The 23,999-nt window shown below is 35.8% G+C and overlaps 4 protein-coding genes across 7 annotated transcripts; all 4 read left to right on the forward strand.

Moving 5' to 3' along the window:
- The first annotated feature begins 6,868 nt into the window (after positions 1-6,868).
- Positions 6,869-7,108, forward strand: LOC121465251 (keratin-associated protein 19-5-like). Of its 2 annotated transcripts, XM_041678437.1 has the most exons (2): positions 6,869-6,917; positions 6,969-7,108. In XM_041678437.1, the coding sequence occupies exons 1-2, from the start codon at positions 6,869-6,871 to the stop codon at positions 7,106-7,108; spliced, it is 189 nt and encodes a 62-aa protein (XP_041534371.1). The 2 variants fall into 2 exon arrangements, with proteins under 2 accessions (XP_041534371.1, XP_041534370.1); XM_041678436.1 differs by having other exon boundaries at positions 6,869-7,108.
- Positions 7,109-12,180: 5,072 nt separating this feature from the next.
- Positions 12,181-12,393, forward strand: LOC121465430 (keratin-associated protein 19-5-like). Its single transcript, XM_041678675.1, has one exon. It carries the CDS (start codon positions 12,181-12,183, stop codon positions 12,391-12,393), a length of 213 nt encoding a protein of 70 aa, XP_041534609.1.
- A 7,360-nt stretch (positions 12,394-19,753) lies between these two features.
- LOC121465429 (keratin-associated protein 16-3-like) lies at positions 19,754-20,032 on the forward strand. 2 transcript variants are annotated; one of them, XM_041678674.1, is made up of 2 exons: positions 19,754-19,817; positions 19,914-20,032. In XM_041678674.1, exons 1-2 carry the CDS (start codon positions 19,754-19,756, stop codon positions 20,030-20,032), a joined length of 183 nt encoding a protein of 60 aa, XP_041534608.1. The 2 variants fall into 2 exon arrangements, with proteins under 2 accessions (XP_041534608.1, XP_041534607.1); XM_041678673.1 differs by having other exon boundaries at positions 19,754-20,032.
- A 3,261-nt stretch (positions 20,033-23,293) lies between these two features.
- Positions 23,294-23,548, forward strand: LOC121465243 (keratin-associated protein 19-3-like). 2 transcript variants are annotated; one of them, XM_041678430.1, is made up of 2 exons: positions 23,294-23,429; positions 23,484-23,548. In XM_041678430.1, exons 1-2 carry the CDS (start codon positions 23,294-23,296, stop codon positions 23,546-23,548), a joined length of 201 nt encoding a protein of 66 aa, XP_041534364.1. The 2 variants fall into 2 exon arrangements, with proteins under 2 accessions (XP_041534364.1, XP_041534363.1); XM_041678429.1 differs by having other exon boundaries at positions 23,294-23,548.
- Positions 23,549-23,999: the final 451 nt, after the last annotated feature.

The following is a 23,999-nucleotide window of genomic DNA, read 5'->3' on the forward strand; positions in this document are numbered from 1 at the left end:
GCTTGTAGGAATTTTCCACCATCATTATAATCTATAGGAACCTCTGTTTGCCCCTGTGGTCCTTCAAGTACTAAAATGCGAACACATAGAACATTAAGGGGAAGAGAATGATTTTATTCAGGGAAAAATAAACAAGAAGGAAAGAACTAGGCTGAAAGTCACACCTGAGATTATACAATGAGAGTGATGTTTATTCTGGGAAGCCTGGTACAGAGCTGACTGGGAAGCTCACATCTGAATCTACAGAGTGCATCAATGCTTCTCATTATGGGCAGAATAGGTTTAGGTTTCATGGAAAGCAAGCTCAGCAGGCAAATCAAATTAAAAATGTAAGCCTCCTTAATTAGATCTCATGTAATTAAGAGAGGAATAGTTTAAACGGATATTTTGATCTACTGTATTAAAAAAAAGCTTCAGGTTTGAATGAACTTGAGTATATCAACATGATTTGGTTCCTGAACCCTGAGGGGGACCTCTCACCAGGTACTGGTCAATGTGGAGGGAAACTTGGACAATCTTTGCCCAAATTCACAAAACCTGGTTGCCAAAAGACTAAAGGAGCCTGAGAGGAACCCAAAGCGGTCTCCACCAGGTTCCAACATTTTTCCCAGAATCTCCCAAACAAACTATGCCTTTGGCTCTTGCTTTCAACATGTGGACTGTGACAAATTTGGAAATGATGTGTATGTGATAATTCATATGCTTCTGGTTCCTGGAAACAGAAAACAGCACTTCTCTTAGATTTGATACCACATGGGTTTCTAAAGCAGACTTTGAGTCTGTAACAAGTTCTCATAACCCTGCCTTCGATGGTCATAGAAACATCAGAGCACACACCGAAATTCTGGTTTCTACAAGTAACATTAAGATTTGTCCATCAAATTGCTAACCTGTAAATATTGCTACTGTTTACCCAATGATTATTTTAAATGAAACTTTTAATGACATCATATATTTAACCTCCACCAACTGATTAAAATGAACAATATTTTAAATAAGGGAGGTACATAGACCTCATGTCTCAAGGTGAAATTTTCCCCAGGACAACTCCCTTGCTAGTGGCAGTTCCAAGTGACTAGACGAACATACCCTGAGAGATAGCTAATCGTAGCTTATTGAATGCTTTGACTTCACTGCTCTTTCTATCATGCTAGCAGATTTTATAGTACTTCAGACACCCCGTAACCATTGCCAGATTGTCCCTGGTGTTGAATAGAAGTAACAGCGGCATCAGTTCCTTCTTCTAAATGTATTCTAGATTTCAGATGACCTTTTCTCTACTTTTTAAAGTATGGCAAACCAGAAGACCGCTGCAGTAAGAGAATTCTGTTTGTGTATATTAACAGTTTTAAGAAAACTTTTAACAGAAATTGTCTCCTTACTATGATGTGTAAGGGACAGGAATAAAAAGGGCATCTCTTGAGTTTGGATGGAGAATATTTTTCTGTAGGGTTTAAGAGCTGACTCTTACTGCCTTCATGTAGCAAATACACTTCTGTGGTGTTGAAACTATGTGCAAGGAAAAGAATTGAATGAAGGTGGAAATCACCTCTTACCAGGGTAGGGACATCAGAATTTTAGAAATATAAGTAAATAATATGAAAATGCATAAAAATACAACAGGACAGAAACCATAGAAAGTATCAGAAACCAGGAAAAGTATCTAGAGGGCATTCCATTGACTGAAATCACCCATGTTTATTTTTCCATAGTTTTTATACCCAAGGTAACCAGGAAGATTGTGTGTATGGGGGGGGGGGTGATAAAAGACTTTATTAACATGATACAAGGGATAACTCACAATCAATTGGTTTATCACTCTGAGACATCAAATCATTAACATTCTGTTGTCTAGGTAGCAAAGCTGTTCTAGGTCACATATTCTGAAGACTGCCCTTCCCCAGGTGACCTCATAGTTAAAAAGAAGAAGCAGAAGCAAGTTTGCACACCCTCACCATCTCTTAGGATGGCATGGACTTATCTTAATTTCAAAAGAACCAAGCAATCACATCCTGAGTTGGGATGTGCAACTATGCTTGTCAATCTCCAAACTCTCTGGCCTTCAGACAAGGTGGAAATGGGCTGCATTTTCCAGCCTCCACAGGTTCATTCATTTGGTGGGAGAGGGTTCTTCCTCAACACTTGTTCTGTGGTAGATTTCCAACAGCTGAAAATAAATTCAGTACAGAATCTACTCAACATTATTATGTAGTGCTGATATAACCACAACCGTACACACCTGTAGTACATTTATATGAAATTTAATGGAGACTAAACTGTCCTTGGAGTCCCACCTAAAGAAATCTTAATATAATAAATAGTAGAAGAAAGCTAAAGTCCAATACATTTGAAATGGGCCTTACAAGGTAAATGAAGTTGTTTGTTGTTTTTCCTTGAAAACCACCCATTCAGTGAGAACAAAACCTCTTTTTAAAATCCAGTGTATAAGCTCCTAGTAATTTATGGGTGAATAGTCCTGTCATCATCACTTAGAACAGCCGTTCTCAACTTGCAGGCTCCATGACTGTCTGTCCGTTCACTCTCTGTGAGGGTCACACATGTAAGATCCTGCATATTGGGTATTTACAGTACGCCTCACAGCAATATCAAAATTACAGTTATTAAATATCAATGAAGTCATTTTATGGTTGGGGTCACCACGATATGAGGAACTGTGTTAAAGGGTCACAACACTAGGATGGTTAAGAACCACTGGTTTAGAAATATGTAGAAGATATCCCATAAGAAAAATACATGAAATATTATTGAGAATTGTAGTAAATGGAAGCTCTAAATGACATAATTATACCAATTTGTACTCAAAATCAACATATTGTAAGTAAAAGCACAACCAAAGACAGCAAGTGGTAGATGTTAATTGACTTTTTAATAGTCATGTGGACAAATCCTCACATATTGTTAAAATCAATTATTGATGTTTTAAAGAATATAGTTATGAGTACACACACACACACACATACAAGACTGGCCACATTATCACTGAAGATGCTAAAATAGTTTTCAGTTTCCAACCTCATTTCCGTACCCTCAGCTATTCTGGCATCAATTTTTGCTACCTGGGACACATCAGTAGTGGGGCCGTTTCTTCAGACCAGATATGACACTGGATTGGTGTTTTTAGAAACTGTTATTTCACTTATTTTTTTTTTACTAGAAAGTACAGGACCTTTGATCTCTGCTCCCGAGTTAGGATCTAAGATTGTTGAGAGAATCATCCATTAGAAAAATCCAGGGTCTCTGAGGTTCTGTTGTATCCAATCCATCTCCTACTTATAGCAGGCAGAGAAGATGAATTATGCACTTACAAGCTTGTTGGCGTAAGATTTAAGAGCTGTCAGTGTACATACAGCTGTTCAATAGTAATTTAGAGTTATTTCATAAATATTGGATATTTTAACACAACAGTTATTTCTCCTTTCACTCTCACGATAGCAATTTTTCATCTGAAGTTTTTGCAGTATATTTTACATTGGGAAATATCTCTATAATCATTTTCCATTAAATATGTTTAATGTGGCATTGCAATGTGCTCCTAACTTTAGTCATATATCTTATTGTTCATCCTTCTTATAGCATTTGTGATAAAGGCAATTGTTTTTCTTCTGAGGATACAATTTATTCTTATTAAGTCAATGGAAAATAAATATCATAACTGAAGTTCAAGAGACAGAGAGCAATAGCTGGTCTTTTCCAGAGCCTCATTTTCTCACTTTCAGTCCCCAGAAACCTATCAATCATCACTGAAGGTAGTCACAAAGCATTTAATGTGTCATAAGACTTGCTAAAGTCTTAATAAAAATTATGTTGATGTGAGCTCTACCTTACAACAATGGCTTTTGAATACTATAACCTCTGATTTCTAGTTATTAATAGTCTAGAAATTAATTAATTTGACCACGTGACCTCTAGTTAATACCTATATCGTCTAAATCACTCAAAGGAAATATATATCAAGCAGCAATATGAAGCTTCATAATGTAACACTGAACTAAATTCTAGTAATCTCCTCAGAAAGTCCTTAGTACTCTCTTTTAGCTAGCTACCTTTTTTTGTTTGTTCTTTTGTTGGTTGGTTGGCTTGAGACAGGCTTTCTCTGTGCAGCTTTGGAGTCTATCCTGGAACTAACTCTTGTAGATCAGGCTGACCTCGAACTCAGAGATCTGCCTGCCTCTGTTTCCCTAGTGCTGAGATTAAAGGCATGTGCCACCACTGCCCAGATTACCTAACTATCTTAATGTATGATATGCATAATATAATCTACTCATTTATTCAGATATTTTGGCATTTTTTTCAAAAGTTTATGGAATGATACATCCTCATTTTAATGGTCTTCTTGAAACTCTTCTGGAAAAAATGCACAACTATTAGGCCACACTTCTCCCACATCCTTTGCTATATTTATCTCTAGTTATATTTTGTGATTCCATATTTATTGATAAATTTGTATTTTAGACTTTAATTTTACTTGGATCTTGCATAGTGAATTTAAAAATTGGGTTTTTTATTGAAACATTTTGTGGATAATTTCTCTACATTACATAGTTGATAAAGTTTATCACAAAAGTAATGCTAACTTGTGGTTTTCTTTTCTAGAAGTTTTCTTTTTAATCCAAATTTAATTTTAAGTTATTCATTGTTTTGGGATTTCTGTGTCTTGCTTCAGTTTTAATCAATCATTTTTGATAAATTTCCAAGTTATCACATGCAGTATGAGTGTATTTCAGCAAGCAAATCATTAAAGAAAATTTGATTTTCTTTTCTTATTTAGCATTAAGAGAGCCTTTGGTGGCTTGGGGAGATGGCCAGTTGGAAACTGCCTAGTAAGCAAGCATGAGGACCTGAACCTGGATCCTCTGCATTCACGTTAGAAGCAGGACATGGTGGTGCGCATCTGTAACTTTAGAACCAGAGGCAGGGAAATATAGCAGCGTTCTTGGCACTCACCTACCACACACTCTAGCCAATTGCTAAGTTCTGTAAGAGACCCTCGCTCAAATATAAATATAAGATGGAAAGTGATTTAAAAGACCTTAGTGGCAATTTCTGGCCTCGGTACCCATGAAATCTCTCTCTCTCTCTCTCTCTCTCTCTCTCTCTCTCTCTCACACATACACACACACACACACACACACGTGCACACACTTAAAATTATAAAAATTCAAAGAGAATTTTGAAAGCCCAGGTCTTATTTATTTCTTGTTGAATTCATTAAGCTTGTGGTGAGGTCATTAATAATATTTTTCAGTGATTAAAAATATGTAAATAACTAGCCAATTGATAAAGTTTGATGGAATCCTAAATTCCAAGTTTATGTCTTTAGTTACTTGTTTATGTTCATTACAGGAAATTTATTTTTGCTCAAACACAGGTTAATAAAAAAAAGCAGAACAAAAACAAAATAAAGCAATAACAAAGGATCATGCAGAAAGCCATAAAAAGCAGAATGTGCTTTTTAAAACCAAATCAAAATAGAGGGGCTACTTGAGATTAATAACAGAGACGGGCATCCTCAGACTTAGTTGCCTAATGATGCTGTGAGCTGAGAGTCTAATGGGGATACATCATAGTTTTTCCCATATACTTACCAATTCTTTTTAATTTTACCATTTTGTCTTCATTTTATAAGCCTTGAAGGAATCTAAGTTTAAAATTTTTATGGAAAGCCTAGTATCTAGTATGTAACTTCACAAATGGTGTGTTGCGAAACTTAGTGACGCTAAAGTTTGTGAGTAGGTAAAAGTTACCTAGGCATAAGTGGTCAGACAACGAATTACAGAGATGAGGGTGGCAGTTCAGGGCAAACTGTAAAGGAGATAGAGAAACAAAGGCACTGACTAGTGACAGTGAAAGGAAAGCAAAGACACAGTACAGTCTTCTATTGGCATTCTCCTGGTGTGCACTGGGAGGTAAGGGAGAAGAAAGGACACTGAAGGAGTCATGGAAGGGAAATCACATGTGCACAGATGAAGAACTCAAGGAAGAAATCAGCTGAGACGGTGAAACAAGCAGGCAGGTGTACTTGCACATTGAGTAGGACTTCGAACAGTTTCAGATAGAAGTTCGGGGATTTGAAATAAAACCCACACTGACTCTGATAAGTCTTGTTTAGAGAAAAACTACCACATTCTTGATTTCTAAAACTGCTCATTTCATATTTTATAGCCAAAAGATATTGAAGCTGATATGAAATAAAACTACCACGAAGGTTATTAATCTAAAATGTGAAATTGGACATAGTTTTCGTTTTGTGCTTCTAGGTCTAAAATACAAATAAGGGGATGGAGTCTCTGTGAATTAGAGTGTTTTCATAGAGCACAAATTTAGGCATTTTCAAAACTGTTCTTTTTGATAAAAGGGTTTGCTTTGTGGTAAGTATGGATTTGACAACTGTGTGCTGAACAGATAGACATGGGTGTAGTTGGAGATGAAGTTATCAATTTGGGAGCTAACGGAGCGGAACTACCTAATTATGCATCAAAGTATTCCCAACACATGTAGCTTATGTAATACTCTTGGTAATAAGCCATTTTATTCAGAGTTTGGTGTCTGTATTTTGGCTAGTCAACCGTTTCTTCTCATAAAACTAAACAATAACTTCAAGGACATTCTAAATAGAACACTAAGCTATCTCAAGTATTTTAATGAGAATGAGGGCCTCTGCGTGTCAGGAGATAGCAGAGGAATGAGTTGCCACATTACAAGTAACGTCTCTAGTGACACAAAGGGAGGTATGTGCATGACTTGTCACCTGCCCCTGCCAAAGTATAAAAACATGCCCTACACAGTATAAAACTCACACTCAGGATCTGTGCCTGAACAAGAAACCAAAACTACCACTCTTGACACCATGAGCTACTACCGCAGCTACTATGGAGGCCTGGGCTATGGCTATGGAGGCCTGGGCTATGGCTACCGAGGCTTTGGGAACCTGGGCTATGGCTACAGAGGCTTTGGGGACCTGGGTTATGGCTACGGTTGTGGATGTGGCTTTGGAGGCTACAGATATGGCTCTGGATTTGGAGGCTACGGCGATGGCTACCGCCGTCCAATTTACTACGGAGGATTTGGATTCTCCCGCTTCTACTGAAATGTTTTCCTGAGGAACCAAAATCTTAAATATAAGAACATTACCCCAGCCTCATGCAAGGACTAAATTAAACAAACACATTGAAAAACAGGTCAAGCAGAAAACAATTTACATTCTAAGACTTTAAGAATGTATATAATCTTATAATTCTCTATATTGTGTTCCATTATTTCTCTGCTGTCATTTCTTAAAAGTTGACACATTTTGATGCTTTGCAATAAATAAATCCTAACTTATCATTGTGTGTATGTGTCTCTTACATTAATACATTTTTGTACCATGCTTGGTAAATACTTGACAAACTTTGTTCAGTATTCACACTAACCATCAGCCTAGATTAAACAGGAAATAATTTATAAAATATGAAGTGAGGGGCTGAAGTAATGTTTCTGTAGTTTAGCTGAATGAAGGAGTTAATTGTATAACTCTTGAAAACTGAGTTTAAATCACTACGGCCTACATGAGATCTAGGTACAGGGCACATGCCTGTAGTCACAGTGATGGAATGGGGGCGGCGCGAAGAGAGGCTCTAGAGCAGTGGTTCTCATCCTGTGAGCCTCGAATCCTTTGGAGAGTCAAATGACTAACAGGAAACACAGATAATTTGCATTATGATTTATAATAGCAGCAATATTACAGTTATGTAGTAGCAATGAAAAAATTATGATTGTGGTTACTTGAACACAAGGAAATGAATTAAAGAACCAAAACATCAGCAAGGTTGAGAACCACTGGTCTAGAGTTTGCTGGTCAGCCTGCCTGGCCAAACCGAACAAAACCAGGCATAATAAGGTAGGGTAAGTTTCTCATTCTATGAGAACAAGGCAGAGAGTGATAGGGTATTGCTGTTTATGTCTTCCTATGATGTCTGCAAATGTGCAAGTGAGCAAATCCTCCAACACACACTACACGCACACACACACAGACAAAATAATTCATATGATAAAGTACAAATATCATAGTAGCGTTTTGTCGTTGTATTTAGTTGTCTGTGAAGAAAGTGCTGCACTATATATTATATACACTATATGTCCTATAATGTGATAATTATGCCTACACACAAGTCTCCTACTAAGACATGGCACTGAATTAAAAAGAATGTGTTTTAACAATGTATTTGGTATCTGCATTAATTTTTGATAGATTCTTACAATGTATTCTGATCATATTCATTCCAACTAGTCATGTTAAATTCTTCCAGAGCCATCCACCTCCATAATCTTCAATTATTAAAAAAAAAAATACCCCATAGACTAAAATTTTGTTGTCCACCTGCTTTGGGTATGGGGCAGTACAGCAAGGTTGAGTTACCAAGAACCAAACCCTTAAGGAACAATGATTCCTTCTTTCTTAGAAGCCATCATTACTCCATAGTTTCTCAGTTAGAAGTGGGACTTCATGATCTCACACTCAGTAGAATGGTGACTGACTTGATCTCACTGTGTAGGCAGCAATAGCTATTGGTAGTTCTTGAGTAAGAGGGTCTGGTCATGATAAAAAAACATTCTGTTTCTCTGCAAATCTTCCTGTATTTTGGCTCCTAAATTTTTTCCATTCACTCTTTGCCAAAGACGCCTAAAACGTGGAGTGAGGATTGGGATACAAACGTTCTGTTTCTGACTGAGCCACTCCACTACTACTTACTCTGCACTTTTTTTTTCCTTTTTTGAGACAGGGTTTCTCTGTGGCTTTGGAGCCTACCCTGAATCTACTGACAAGATCAACTGAAGAAGTGCTTAAATCCTAGAAAAAATTACTGTCTCTTGGGAGCGATATGCTTACCAAAAAGAAATAGCAATATTTGATGATTTGAGAATTAGAGTAAGTTTGTTCTTATTAGTATAGACACATTTAGTTATTTTCCCAAGGACCAAAAGGATATTAATTCAATATCAACATCATGACATGTAAAACTTTCTAAATATCATTTTCTTTGTTAAATATTTGAATGGGGGGCTGGAGAGATGGCTCAGAGGTTAAGAGTACTGGCTGCTCATCCAGAGGTCCTGAGTTCAATTCCCAGCAACCACATGGTGGCTCACAACCACCTGTACTGAGATCTGGTGAGCTTCTCTGGTGTGCGAGCATACATCAACAGAATCTTGTATACATAATAAATAAATCTTTAAAAAATATTTGAATGGGAAAATTAAATTTATATAATACAAAAGAGAGATTAATAATTGCAATTATGAATTTTTAAAGTTTTATATGAGAGTAGTCTGTCTTAATAAAAGTACTGTAATCATCCTTATCTTGAGAATGTAAGATGGTACAGTGTTTGTACATGCAATTAAGTCAGATGCATGATGCTGGCATTGTGATATGGCATTAACCACACAAGGATTCCATACTGTGAGATTCCATCGCAATTGTTCTAATGACTGAGATGCGTAAACAGCTAACTGGTCTGTAGCTTTATACAGCTTAACAAGGGGATATGCCAGATATGAAGACAATGAATAGAATCAAAGTTAATGTTATCTACAATGGTAAACAATTTGAAGTTTATGACACTTCTGGAATTTTTTAATTGTTATTTTTGGATCAAAGTTGAATGTAGTTCACTGGCCATTGAAAGTTATAAGGGAAGCCAGGCGGTGGTGGCGCACGGGAGGCAGAGGCAGGTGGATCTCTGTGAGTTCGAGACCAGCCTGGTCTACAAGAGCTAGTTCCAGGACAGGCTCCAAAACCACAGAGAAACCCTGTCTCGAAAAAACAAAAAAAAAAAAAAAACAAAAAAAAAAAAGTTATAAGGGAGACAAGTAAAAACAATTCATCAAATATCATGCTTAAATGCTTATCATGTAATTTATCACCTCATACAATATACTTAAGAGCAAATGAAGATGAAATACACTGATAGTTTTATGCTCTTTTGATATCAGAAACCATTGGAACTCTTTTTAAATCCTGAATATATGTATGCATTTAGCAAATTATACAAGACAGTGAGAGGCACAATGCCTACTTGTAAGGACTAGAATCTGAAATATATTCAGTACTTATTTATACTACTGCTCTAACATAGTAGATAAAAAGCACAGAACAGGTAAAGGGAGCATGGAACTGTTACGGTGAAAATGTACATATAAGAAGTTAGTGAAAAGAATTAGCTATATTGAATAAAAACAGAGGGCTTCCAAAATTTTATTTCACCAAATATACAGACTTGTGAAATGACATGGAGTGGGTGATACTAGGAACATTATATTAACATATATATCAGTTAAGTTTCAACCACTGACTGCAACAAGTGACGATCTGGGTGTGGAGCAAAGGGAATGTCTATTGCTGCCAGGACTGCAAATGAATACAGCACAGTAGGAAGACTATGTCAATTTCCTGCACAGCTAAACATATTCTTTAGAGATAACTCAGCAATTTTCCTTCTTAATGCTTACCCAGATGAGCTTTATGTGCTCATGAAGATATGAACAAAAGATTTATTGAAGTTGTTTTCATGATTAACAAAAGTATATAACAATAAACATTTCTTTTAAAGTAAGTAGATAGACAAACTTATATTCATGAGAGGGGAACATAGCTAGAGATAAAACAGAAATGGCTTATAAGGAAGGAAAGGAAGACCCTTAAAAAAGTGTTTGGCTAAATGAAGAAGTCATGGTGAAAAGGTTTGATGCTATATGACTCTGACTACATGATATTCTGGAAAAAATTAAGAACCATAAACAACTACAAGCAATAAAAACTCAATATTTTCCAGAATATTGTGAGGTGTGCTAAGTGAAGACTGTATGAAAAACAGATTGCTTTTATCTCAGTGAAAATATTTTATATGATATTGGGTTCATGTTTGCATGACTCCATAAAGTTGTCAAAGCCCACAGAAATGCAAAATATAAATACAAACTCTAATTGAACTGTGAGATTTGGATAATGGCAGTCTGTCACAATTCTCATATCCTCTGTGATGAGTGTGCAATCATATTGAAATCTGTTTACAGAGGGACACTACTATGTGTGTTGGGGGAGGTAATGAGGACTATCGTGTTTATACTCATTATTTTCTGAAATGTAAAAGTCTCCCAAATATAAAGTTGATTAAGAAGCAAAAGAGGCACATGGAATAATCTTATAAATGGGTTACGAACTGGTAGTTGAAGTCAGGTCAACACCAGACAATAAGATTCTGGGCCCTTTTGGCAACATATTACATATATGTGTAGAGAAGAGTGTCAGGATTTAAGATAATGTCTCACGAGCTTTAAAACTACTATTTGAAACCAATTTTTACTACTGAGATATGACTTCTGTTTTGTATTTTTTTCACACTGTTGCAAAAACTTATAGAGCTATCCCATAATAACAGTTAAACCTGATAGACTAAGTGTTGACTTTAATAGACTATCAACATTGTTTTACCAATTGTAAAATCCAAATGAAAGAGTATGTAAAGCAAATAGCAATTACGTAATCAATAGTCTAAAATGGGCAAAAGCAAAGCAGTCATTTTTTTTATTACCCAAAGTTCATTACTGTTCCAACACTGTAAAATTGATTCCTTCTGCCTTTCACGTGTGTTCTTCCCGGTTCGCAAAAACAGATCATTAATTTACTTTAGAGTCTGAGGAATAAAATACTCTTGTAGAGTAAAACAGAATGCAAGCCTCTAATTGAACTTTGATTTAATTTGTAAGTTAAGGATCTAATACTGAGTATGAACAGATTTAATTGAGGACAAGACATTGTTAGATGTGATCACTAACACATGCCAGCTTTGAGGAGTTCTATTTAGTGGCTTGGTATATGCAGACTTTGAAGATGCAACGACTCCATCCCATTACATGATGAGAAGATTTTAAGGGCCATACTATTTCGGCAGCTAAGCACATTCAATAGTTTAAAGAACGTAAAAGAGACTCTTCTTGCCAGTAGACAGTGCAATAATTAGTAGTTTTTAAGTAGCTATAATTAAAGAAAAATGATGCTAAAGGAGGGAATACATATAAAAGATCATGTGTTCTTCTTAGGGTATATAAGCTTGACCCACACACTTATGCTCAAGATCTTACCTTGAACTTCATACCAAACTCTTCATCTCTGACGCTATGAGTTACTACAACAGCTACTCTGGAGGCCTGGGCTATGGCTATGGAGGCTTCGGGCGCCTGGGCTATGGCTATGGAAGTGGCAGTTACCATAGACTGGGCTCTGGCTATGGCTTTGGTGGCTATGGGTATGGCTCTGGCTTTGGAGGTTATGGCTATGGCTACAGCCGCCCACTTTACTATGGAGGATATGGGTTCTCCACCTTCTACTGAAAGACTGACTTGGAAAACCAACAGCTGAGACCATGAGAAGATTAACCAAATCAATGAAGTATTGGACCAATACCACTTTGGACTAAGTCAAGAAAATCTGAAGAGTTCAAGGTTTTAAGAAGGCTAATTATCTAACCATGCTTATAGAGATTCCCTGCTTTAATATGTATAGAAGATTCTGGTTTAGTTTGCAATAAATTATTCTATTGGAAATCAGCATATGTGGTATTTATTTAATCATGTGTTCATGGAAATGCTGTCTTTGGATCTTGTTTTATATTTTGTTTACTGAGTATTTTCAAAATAAGTTATTTCACATCAAAATAGATCTATCTACAAAAAAAATCGAGGCATTTGAGATGACAATGATTTTCTGACTTTGCATATTCAAGCCTTTTTGTAACACACACACATACACACACACACACACACTATATATATATATATATATATACACACACACACACAAATATATATGCACATATATTGATAAACCTAGTTTGTTGTACGAGGCTGTTTGTTTCCTCCCAGTTGCTCATCCCTAAAATAACCACACAGAAACTGTATTATTGAAACCACTGCTTTGCCTATTAGCTCTAGCTTCTTCTTGGCTAGCTCTTATATCAAGAATTTAACCCATTTTTAATAATCTGTGTATCACCATGTACTGTGGCCTACTGGCAAAGTTTCAACATGTTTGTCTCCAGTGGCAGCTCCATTTCTTTCTCCCAGCATCCAGTTTAGTTTTCCTTGCCTACCTCTATTCTGCCATGCACAGGCCCTAGACAGTCCTTTATTAACCAATGGTATTCACATCATACAGAAGGGAATACCACATCATCAGTTTCATTTGGTATGAATTAAAATGAGTAGCAAGTAATATTGCCAGACTTTCTTATTAATCACAGTAATAGAATCCTTAACCCAAATATTTCTTTACCCAGCTATGGTGATCATCTTTGAGTCCTTGCTTTCAAAGTGTGCTGCTTTACTGGAATCCATCAGAGTAATGACACCTAGTTACTGTATCGGAGGCTTATGGTGTTGGGCGGGAAATAACAACAGGTTTTATTTTTCTAGTTATTAGTAGTATTTTTCCATAATATTGATAGGGACTAACTGTAATAATAAAAAAGAGTGATCAGTACAACATCTTGGTGAATGTATTAGACACAGTACAAGGCAGAATTATTGTAATATTAGATATTTATTTATTACTTCTGTGAATGTATACAGAAATAAACAGCAGGATTCAGAATATCTTATTTTCTGGGGGATGGATATGCTTATCTTATGGACAACACATCACAATAAGTTATCAGACTCCAAACAGGTAAATAACTGCCAAATCCAAGAAAGTAAAATGTGACATTCTAAAACATACTTGATTTATTTGTAAGTTTTTGGCTTCAGCTTGAATTAATAAGGATAAAATATTCAAATTACTGGGATATTTTCCATCTAGAGCAAACAGCTAAAATGAAAAATGTAGAAAATACTAATGTTTAATGTTATTAAAAATTCCTGCATGTGTTGGATATATGTGAGCGCGTGCGCGCGCGCACACACACACACACACACACACACACACACGCACACACGCAGGTGAGAGGCTGTATGGAAGACATAGAACACAAATATGTAACCTATAGTGATGTATAACAATGATCAAAACCATCAGATATCCTCTGACACAAATTTTAAAATAAGTCTGGTATTTCACAGAAAATGGATACCTTCATAGATAACAGAAGTGGAATTAAAGGTTACAAAAATTGCCTCTATATGCAAAGACAGAGAGGCAAGGTCACTTATGTTTAAACTTGACCTTGAGACCAACTGTGAGTCAAGACTAGGCGAACTTTACATCATACTTGAGTATCTACACAGATGAGGGTAATAAGGATGGCTGAAAATCATTTTATCCAAATATCATCTTTCCCATTGTATCTTTTTATATCACGCTTATTTTTGGAGATTCTCAAGACATCTTCAAGGTAAAGGGTTACTGAATTTTACAGTCATTTATAGCAGAATATTCTCAATATCTGAGGTTCCAATAAATATTTTATATCCCAAGTCACCAGTTAACTATTATTTTGTAAATAAACATATAATAGGCAAATGGAAGGAAAATAAAATGATTATTGTGAAAGTAGTTATGTATTACTTCTGATATCATGTATTTTATATGAAAATAAAGTCTTGGATGAAAACTGAACACAGAAAGAAATCTGTAGTACTGGGTACTCAGAGCAACTGGTTAGAAGGGAGGAATGGGTTTGAGGATATGTGGTAGTAGTGGTCACAGTTGTGGGCAAGGAGGCTGTAATCTTTTGATAACTTTATGACAATGCTTTGTATAGCTAATAATCAGCAAAATGGTCATTATTAAAAAGTTAAAATTTGCCGGGCGGTGGTGGCGCACGCCTTTAATCCCAGCACTTGGGAGGCAGAGGCAGGCGGATCTCTGTGAGTTCGAGACCAGCCTGGTCTACAAGAGCTAGTTCCAGGACAGGCTTCAAAACCACAGAGAAACCCTGTCTCAAAAAAAAAAAAAAAAAAAAAAAAAAAAAAAAAAAAAAAAAAAAAACTAAAAAGTTAAAATTTTAATGGTTTGTAAGAATGTTTAAAAAATCTCTAATTATTATGAACTGCCTATCATGTTTAAAAGATTAAGCCATGTTTACATATAAAATATTTTTCTTTTAAATGATTATTAAAGTAAAGCTTACTGGTTATGAGGGTCAGTGCTCTAAAATAATAATAAAAGATGATGAAAAACTGGTAAATACATTTCATCTTTTTGAAACCGTTGAAGTTAACAACTGTTGTACACAGCAGGGAGGAAAATGCCTTCAGAGCTGTTAAATGTTTCCTACCATTTGACAAGAAACTCAAATGTAGGAATAAGATGGATTTGAATGGGTATAATACATTGAATTTAATTACATTATTTCATTTAATGAAAAGCAAAGCAGAATAATTAATGAAATCTAGATATCAAGGGATATTTAATTTCCACATAACATTACAACTCTGTTATTTGCTTTGTCTATGAACAGCTGAGTTTAGGACTCAGTGGGTCCAGATTTTGAAGACAGATTTTTTTTTTCCTGTAAAAGTGATGCAATTGGTTTCAGGAGCACTATGAGCTGAATGCAGTTCAAACTCACACATTGAGTTGGGCGGCTCCTTCATCCACCAGGACTCTGTCAAGTGTGGTACACAAAATCACATGAAAATTTGAGAACAAATGACAAATATTTGATTTCATTGCCTGGGATGGTAAAGAACATATGTGAGCATATTTCAATTGTCAGACTCAGTATCTTACTGTAAACAGATAAACTTGCCACTCTGGACACCATGAACAAGCATGGTAATTAATGTGCAGCATAGGTTGTAGCTATGCAGGCTTCAGGCTCTAGAACTCTGGATGTGGTTACAGATGTGGAGACCCTGGCAGTCTGGGGAGGGCCTGTGTTTGTGGAAACTGTGGTTCTGAGTCTGGCTATGGAGGCTGTGGATACATGTCGCCACCATCATGCCTAGGACATGGAATCTCTGGACTCTAGTAAATTGCTTTTATATTCAACATATAAACAATAATGGAACTCTCCAAAGATGGCCTCGCTCACTCTATAGCCGAGTACATGATGGGGCTGCTTGTGAATATAAATTGAGTATTTTCCCAATGATACCATAATCACAGAATTCTTTAATTTTGTTGGTAACTGCTCTGATTCTCTCTTCATCTTCTAATAAATCATTCTAATTTGGAACCAAAATATTATTTCATAAATTTAATTATGTATGCATGCTGGTGAATCTTGACAATACCATTGTGAAGGAGAGAGTCCATAAACACGCAGATAGTAGATAGTTTGGGAGTGAACTAACAGACAGCTTCCGTAAAATAAAAAAGTAATACTTTCCTGTTATTTTCACTGGACAATACTAATATTCAAGTTAACAAGAAGCAGCTGTCACCAGAACCATATCTTCATATGTTACTCGAGTTTTATTCCATTTAGAAGTATTTTTCAATTCATCCATTCAACAGGTCTGGCCCTTTAAATATAGATCAATAAAATATTTTAGATTAAACCATATCATTAAGCCAACTGGAAAAGTAAACTACTTCACTGCAAGAAAAATTTTGAATTCTGAAATTTCACCCAACTCTTCTGCACATTCTTATTTGATAACTGATTGTGCCATTGATCTGTGTTATTAATTAAACAGGGTAATTTTTCATCTGAGGCCAGGTCATATTTAATTCAGGATCTTTTAGCTACACTTGCTCATTTGACTGCTTAACTTATTTCACTTCAGCTCTGTGATAGGACTTTTTTCTTCTTAATCCACAACATAGTAAAGAAATGAAATCCAAACATCTGTCTTTTAGTTTGTTGGAACAGGGTGCTTCTTGTTTCCTGGTTTCCTGGCTAGTTTAGACCCGAAATAATTACACAGAAAACCATATTATTTATAACACTGCTTGGCCCATTAGCTCTAGCTTCTTATTGGCCAACTCTTACATTTTAATTCATCCCATTTTTATTAATCTGTGTATCACCACGTGGTTTACCAGCTAAAGTTCCCAGCATCTGTCTCAGGCAGTGGATCCATGGTTTCTCCCTGATTCTGCCTTCTTCCTCCCAGGATTCAGCCTAGCTTTCCCTGCCTACCTAAGTTCTGCCTTGCTATAGGTCCAAAGCAGTTTCTTTATTCATTAGTGGTAATCACAGTGCACAGAGGGGACTCCCACATCATTACGTAACTCCCAAACTATTTTTAGAGCTATTATTTGTGAGTAGGTTTATGAGTTCTATGAGAAGAAAACTGATCTCCACAATTTTATTGTAGATAGCACATTGATGTTTCTCCTATCGCATCACTGAAATGACCTTCCTTGTTTATTTACCATTGTGCATAGCTCAGCCAATATCCAGAATTCTGTGAAATCACCCCAGATTAAACCAAAATCACACATTAGCACAGAACAAAGCTCTCAGTTTTCAAGGCGCTGCCTGTGTCTCCTGAGTGCAGGTGAATGTTTGTACATCACTATATCCAGCTTTGACATTTTGATGTATATATTTCATGACTTTCTTTTCCTCTTTATCCTTAAACATGTCTGTTTTTACTTGAATGAGTATGTATACAAAGAGGCAAGACACATTTATATATTACTTGCTGTTTCTTTGAAATTTTGAAAATGAAACCAGACCTCTACCAGAGTTGAGCTCATTCTCATCTGTAATATCTATTTTAATCTGAGTGCACCTCATTATGTACATAAAACAGGAATGTGAATGAGTCTTTCATCATATGCACACACCCATCACACTTGCCTCAACATTCATACGATTCTTTCAACTTTTCAATGTACTTACTGTTGTTGGAGTTAATAATAACTCATTGAAAGAGATGGGGAAATGGCTCAGTAGTTGAGAGCAACGACTGCTTTTCCAGAAGGACCTGGATTCAATTCTTAGCACCCACATGGCAGCTCACAACTGTCTGCAACTCCAAAATCTGACACCCTAACACAGACAGACATTCAGGCAAAACACCAGTGTACATAAAATAAAAATAAATTAAAAAATGACTCACTGAGAATGGTATGTTTTTCTGCTCATTTTCCCCACAATGAACAGTAGAATAAACTTGGATAAATCAGCAAAAGAATTTACCTGAATAGAAAACATTAGTTTAAATATTCTTTTGAATGCTGTAAGCTATTTTGAATTGCACTTTACTTGGGAGAAAGCTTACTTACAGCCTCCTCATTCATGCTGCACCAGACACAATTCATCGCTTTTGTTTTGTTTACCCAACAGGATTACTGTTTTCCTTGGAAGAAAAGTTGACTAATCCATTGGAGAAAAGATAGTATCATGAATCCTATTTTCAAATAATAAAATCAGAGATAAAACAACATGTTCTCTGGTATATATTCAATGTCACATAAACGGACATACTAATTAAAACCCAGAGCTTAAGATATTATTGTATTTTAATGATAATTAAGTTTGTATTGATTTCCTCTTTTCAAGGTTAAGATTGGGAAGTCTGAGCAAAGTGACAGGCTCCCCTTGCATTCTCTTTTGCAGTCCAGTACATTCAGCATTGCCATTCATATTTGGAGAGTTATAAGTTCTGAGAAATTTAAAGCATCCCGTTAAAATAGTGTTCGACCACCAAAGTACAGAAATGCTTTCTTAAGTATTTAATCATTTACAAGTAAGCAATGTCTAGAACACTTGTGAACTTGTTTACTAAAACAAAGTAACGTAGACAATGCATGCACAGTCGAAAATACAGTGTAAGGGAAAATGTATCGTGATAACTTTAGGTATGTGGACAAAAAGACAAAAGTCTATTTAAAAAAAATAAATGGGTAATAACTAAATTCCCAATTGGCACTATAATAAATACAAAATAAGTGCAAATTATGAGGTAAAGAGTGGATTGATCCAGATGATGGTAGAGTAAGGATATGAGAAAGAGGGGTCAATGAGGGGAAGTCATGAAGCGAAATTCTGACCACACTGAAGGTAGAATACAATCTATGTAAGTGATAAAATGGGGAATGGTATGAAGGGAATACATTTTTAAAATCTTTTTAGACTGTTTCTAGAGTGAATGTAATGTCTTGTGGACCTTTCTGTTTCTGTGTAAAATTTTAGTATTCTGATAAGCCAAGAAAAAAATTTTTTTATGATCATGGATAAATTAAAAGTAGTTTTAATTCTTCCTATATTTTCTTTTTCTTTTTATATATTTATCATAATTATGCTCATTCATCTAGAACATATATTCTTTTGAAAGAGTTCAGTTACTTCCCTTATCAATCTGAAAAACACATTTGAAGATTATAGAACATTTGAATGTTTTAAACACAATCACTTATTATAATCTAGATGGTTATTAGATATTTCAAATTAAATGAATGAAATAGAACTAGAAATGAGAAAATATTTAGAAAGAATGTCTGGTGATATGAATAATATAATAAGCATAATAACAAATTCCTCTACAAGAACAAATTTTCTAACTTTGAAGGTGTTGACAGTTTCTCATAAAATAGGATACAGTGAGTTCAAGGGCATTCTAAGTAGGCAGAGCAGCAAGCTGAAATATTTTAATGAGTTCTATGCCTCTCTTTGTGCTAGCAAACAGATTAATGAGGTGTCTCTAGTACATTAATAACTTGGAATGAAAGAAAATAGTACTCACGAGTTGTGTCACGTGTTCGGCACAGAGTATATAAGCATTCCCCTATACTTGTTACCATTCACACTCAGGATCTTACCTTGAACAGGAGATCAAACCTACCTCTCACAACACCATGAGCTATTACAGCGGCTACTACGGAGGCCTGGGCTACGGCTATGGAGGCTGCGGCTGTGGATGTAATAGCATCCGCAGACTGAGCTGTGGCTGTGGTTATGGAGGTTATGGATATGGCTCTGGCTATGGGGGCTACGGATTTGGCTCTGGGTACGGAGGCTACGGATATGGCTCTGGCTATGGGGGCTACGGATTTGGCTCTGGGTACGGAGGCTATGGATATGGCTGCTGCCGCCCATCATGCTATGGAAGATATGGGTTCTCCAGCTTCTACTGAGATCCTGTTCTAGTAACTCAGCATTTGATACCTTGACTAGATGTTCTGAGAAATGTGTCCACATTTTATGTTTGAAGACTAAGAGCGAATTTATGTTCAATTGCCAATAAATGATTAAATAAGAAAGCGAAATATGATTTTCGTCTGGCTCATTTCATTTAAATGTTGATATCTGTTAAGTACAAAAATGTATATAAGAATATATATGTAAATAAATACACAAACACAGAAGTATACAGATATAGATAGATAGATAGATAGATAGATAGATAGATAGATAGACAACAAGAGAGAGACAGCAGGAGGGATAATATTTTAATATTAATGAAATGGTAAGGAGATAGTAATATGATACCCCTGACTTAACCAGTACATGCTAAACACAAGTCCTAAAGCAATATTCCCTTCTTTCTAAGTTTGTAACTTTTCTCAGATCATGACCTGTGTAAACACTTGCCTCATTAAAAAGTTTATTTTGTTGAAATGGAGAATTGAATTAATCAATCGCCAGGTTATCTACTTGGGAATGTAACTAGCCAATCTGCAATGTTTTTAAAACCCATCTCTCAGTGAAAACTTGCCATGACCTGAACTTTCAGTTTATGCTGTTATAAGTCGGGATGGACCACCACTGTGGGCTGAGCCAGTGAAATGGCACTCAGTAATGCTGTTGAGGGCTTAGTTGGTAGACTGTTCCAGTATCATAGAATTTCCCAGGAGATATTTTCTTTCTGAATAGGATAATACCCTTTTTTGAATAGTTACCACAAGGCTGTAAAGAAGAAAAATAAATTATTACTGATGTTGACATTCTTCATTTAGTCAATATTGTAACAATTCTGTTTTCTTTAAGATTTATTATCAATTTCTAGGTTGAGAAGAAACCTTTTTTTTAAAAAAGATTTAACACTTCTACAAACAGTGATAATATTTTACACCCTTCTATTCATTAAAATAAAATAAAATACATAAAAACTTATGTAAGTCAGAAGTTGATACTTCTAAGCAAATAATAACAGTATAATTATTCTTTTGATCCAATAAATGGATAGAAAAAGTATGGGATCCTCAACAAATACTGCAAAAGGTATTTTTCTTATCTTGTGTTCATAGGAAAACAGTGGTATATTTTTATAATTTCTTCAAAGTACATTTATTGTTTTAATGAAGAAATAAATTTTGCATAGCACAGTTTTACATCTACTTCCACGAAAATATGCTTAATATTTTTCGAAGGACTGAAGGGCTTGTCATTTGTATCACATACTGTTTCCACACATAGGATGATCTTATATCTCAACATATTGGGAAAGTGTAGTTAACAAGTTACACTATCAGAGAGAGTTCTAGAACAGTGATGTGAAATTCTTAGCTGTGATTTAGTTAGAGTTCTAAACCATCACATGGTTACTTACACTCTAAGTAAGTAACCAAACTTACTTAGAACATAACTCTAGTACGTGGTTCATGATCATGGATGTGAGAGATGTCACTATCTTGCTGTAGTTTCAAAAGGCTGTACCTGCCTTGGAATGAGGTTTGGCTGGAGTGGCTCAGACACTAAGAGAAAGGTTAGTGTTGCTGTATTGCTCTGTCAGTCATGGAAACATGGGTGGAGTTCATGCCAAGCTGAAAATATTTCTCAAGTTACTTGAGTTATTCTTTAAGTGGTCTATGCTTTATCACAGATAGTCATGTATTCTATTCATATTGATCCATGCTTTGATGTCACCAATAGTCAGATTCTCCACTCATATAAGTTCTTAAGTGCCAACTGACTGTGAAGCTTTAACACTAGGTAAGATCAAATAAACATTCCTATTAGAAAAAAAGAATGTGTTCCTTCATAAATGGAATAGTACAGTCTTAAAAACTGTGTCATTTAAAAATTATAATAAATACCAAGAAAACTTAACAGTGTAATTATAGTCATAAAATAAATTATACGAGACTCAGCTTTCAAGATGTGGCTACATGTGGGTGAGGTTTGGGAAACTTCAAATTCAGCCTTGGGCATTGCCACCTCACTGGGATGAACCAAAGGAAGACTGAACACCAGGCCTTCAACATTCTGAAAGAGTATCTTATTATACACTCCCCTTTTCTGATTGAATCTTAGTTATTGAATTTAATACCTTTTGGGGTTTGACATGTCTTATTAAATGTTCAGAGTGTTTTATGTGTTAAAGTATGTTTTAAGTAATAAATAATTATTAATATTTTGGAAAGTTTAGGTAAGAAACATTACCTCAAAATAATACCTAAAAGCAACTACAACAACAGAAAATCACAACCAGGCAAAGCGGTGTGAAAAGTACATGTTTTGTCCTGAGAACTAAGCAGTATTGACTTGGGTAAGTAAGCTATAGCCCAGTCCATTTTACCAACTCATCCCTTAGCCTGGGTGGAGATAAACAGTGGGAAATTGAAGTTAGAAGATATTTGAAATGAGACCTGAAAACAAGAAATCACCAATAGCAGTTCAAGGAAGAAACAAGATGAATAGAGCAGACACAGATGTCATCTGTGGGGCACCTGAAGCTAGATTTCCTGGGGAGCCAGGTGAAGGAGTTTAGGGGGAGTTTGCCAAGAAGCTCAGTGGATTTTTAACCAATGTCACTGGAATTTCAATTGTGGTGTGTTGCTAAACAAAAACAAATATTGCATAATTGAATATAAATCCTCAAATAAATATGAAAATCATGCATACTCAAAATCTTATACTTATAGAAATCAGGTGACAATTTATGAGTCTTGACTCATGAATTCATGAATTCTTGCCTCACATGACACAAAATATGTTATTCTCTTGAAAATGTTGTTACATTTCAATCTCGATCTAGGCTATTTTGCAAATTTTTGAGACTCAAAATATAACAATGCCCCCCCGAAAATGTTCTAGAACAATTTTAATTTTCATTCAAGAGTACTTAATGTGTTTGGTATTGTCTAATAATAGCAATTTTTCTTACGGTCTATTTTCTTTGTACTTGGAAGGTACAATGACTCTGTCTAATAAGGTTAAGGCTGTCAGTACTGAGACAAACTCACTAGGTAGCCAAATAAATCTTAAATATTCTCAACAGGTGTTGGTCAGATGACAGGGATGAATGCGCTGTCTCAGCTAATTACAATTCCTGGAATGGCACAAAGGAGGGGTGCATGCTTTTGCCCAGAGTATATAAGCTTTGCTGTAGGTGCTGTTTCTCACATCGACAATCTCTCCTTAAACAACAGAACAAACCTACTACTCCCCGCACCATGAGCTACTACAGCGGCTACTTTGGAGGCCTGGGTTATGGCTACGGAGGATTCAGAGGCCTGGGCTACGGCTATGGAGGCTGCGGCTGTGGATGTAATAGCATCCGCAGACTGGGCTATGGCTGTGGTTGTGGAGGTTATGGATTTGGCTCTGGCTACGGAGGTTATGGATTTGGCTCTGGGTACGGAGGCTACGGATATGGATGCTGCCGCCCTTCATGCTGTGGAAGATATGGATTCTCCAGCTTCTACTGAGTGAATTGATGAAATTAGAATGTGGTCATGTTCTTGGCTCTTATTCCAGAAACATGCATCCCATTTTCTCTGACACCAGTAGGAATGTTTAAGAAGCTTCTGTGACCATTTATTTTTTATCTTTAACATCTGTAACCCATTATCAAAATGTATTTTAATATGGATTATCCTTTAATTTACTCTTCTTGCTTCAGTTTGGTTTTTAATTACTACTGCCATGCTATCTTTCTAGCAAATTCGTAGAGAAACTTTATGCTTTTTTTGTCATCTAATAAATATTTGAAATATTTCCCATTGCTTTAGCATCTTATTTTGCAACTAATAGAACAAATGTTATTTGGGAAGTGTTGATATCTGGGTGTACACGATATTTTGATGAAAATGGTTCTAAGCCACTTTGCTACATAAGATTAAAATATACACAATGAGTACTAAGAATGAACAGAAATAA

The sequence above is a fragment of the Microtus oregoni genome, unplaced genomic scaffold (assembly GCF_018167655.1).
Source record: "Microtus oregoni isolate MIOR12 unplaced genomic scaffold, Mior012 000030F_ref0000283, whole genome shotgun sequence".
In the NCBI taxonomy this organism is placed as follows: domain Eukaryota; kingdom Metazoa; phylum Chordata; class Mammalia; order Rodentia; family Cricetidae; genus Microtus; species Microtus oregoni.

Bases quoted from the DNA above. Each gene is read 5' to 3' on its own strand.
- LOC121465251 (XM_041678436.1), top strand. From the start codon at position 6,869: ATGAGCTACTACCGCAGCTACTATGGAGGCCTGGGCTATGGCTATGGA.
- LOC121465243 (XM_041678429.1), top strand. From the start codon at position 23,294: ATGAGCTACTACAGCGGCTACTTTGGAGGCCTGGGTTATGGCTACGGA.
- LOC121465429 (XM_041678673.1), top strand. From the start codon at position 19,754: ATGAGCTATTACAGCGGCTACTACGGAGGCCTGGGCTACGGCTATGGA.
- LOC121465430 (XM_041678675.1), top strand. From the start codon at position 12,181: ATGAGTTACTACAACAGCTACTCTGGAGGCCTGGGCTATGGCTATGGA.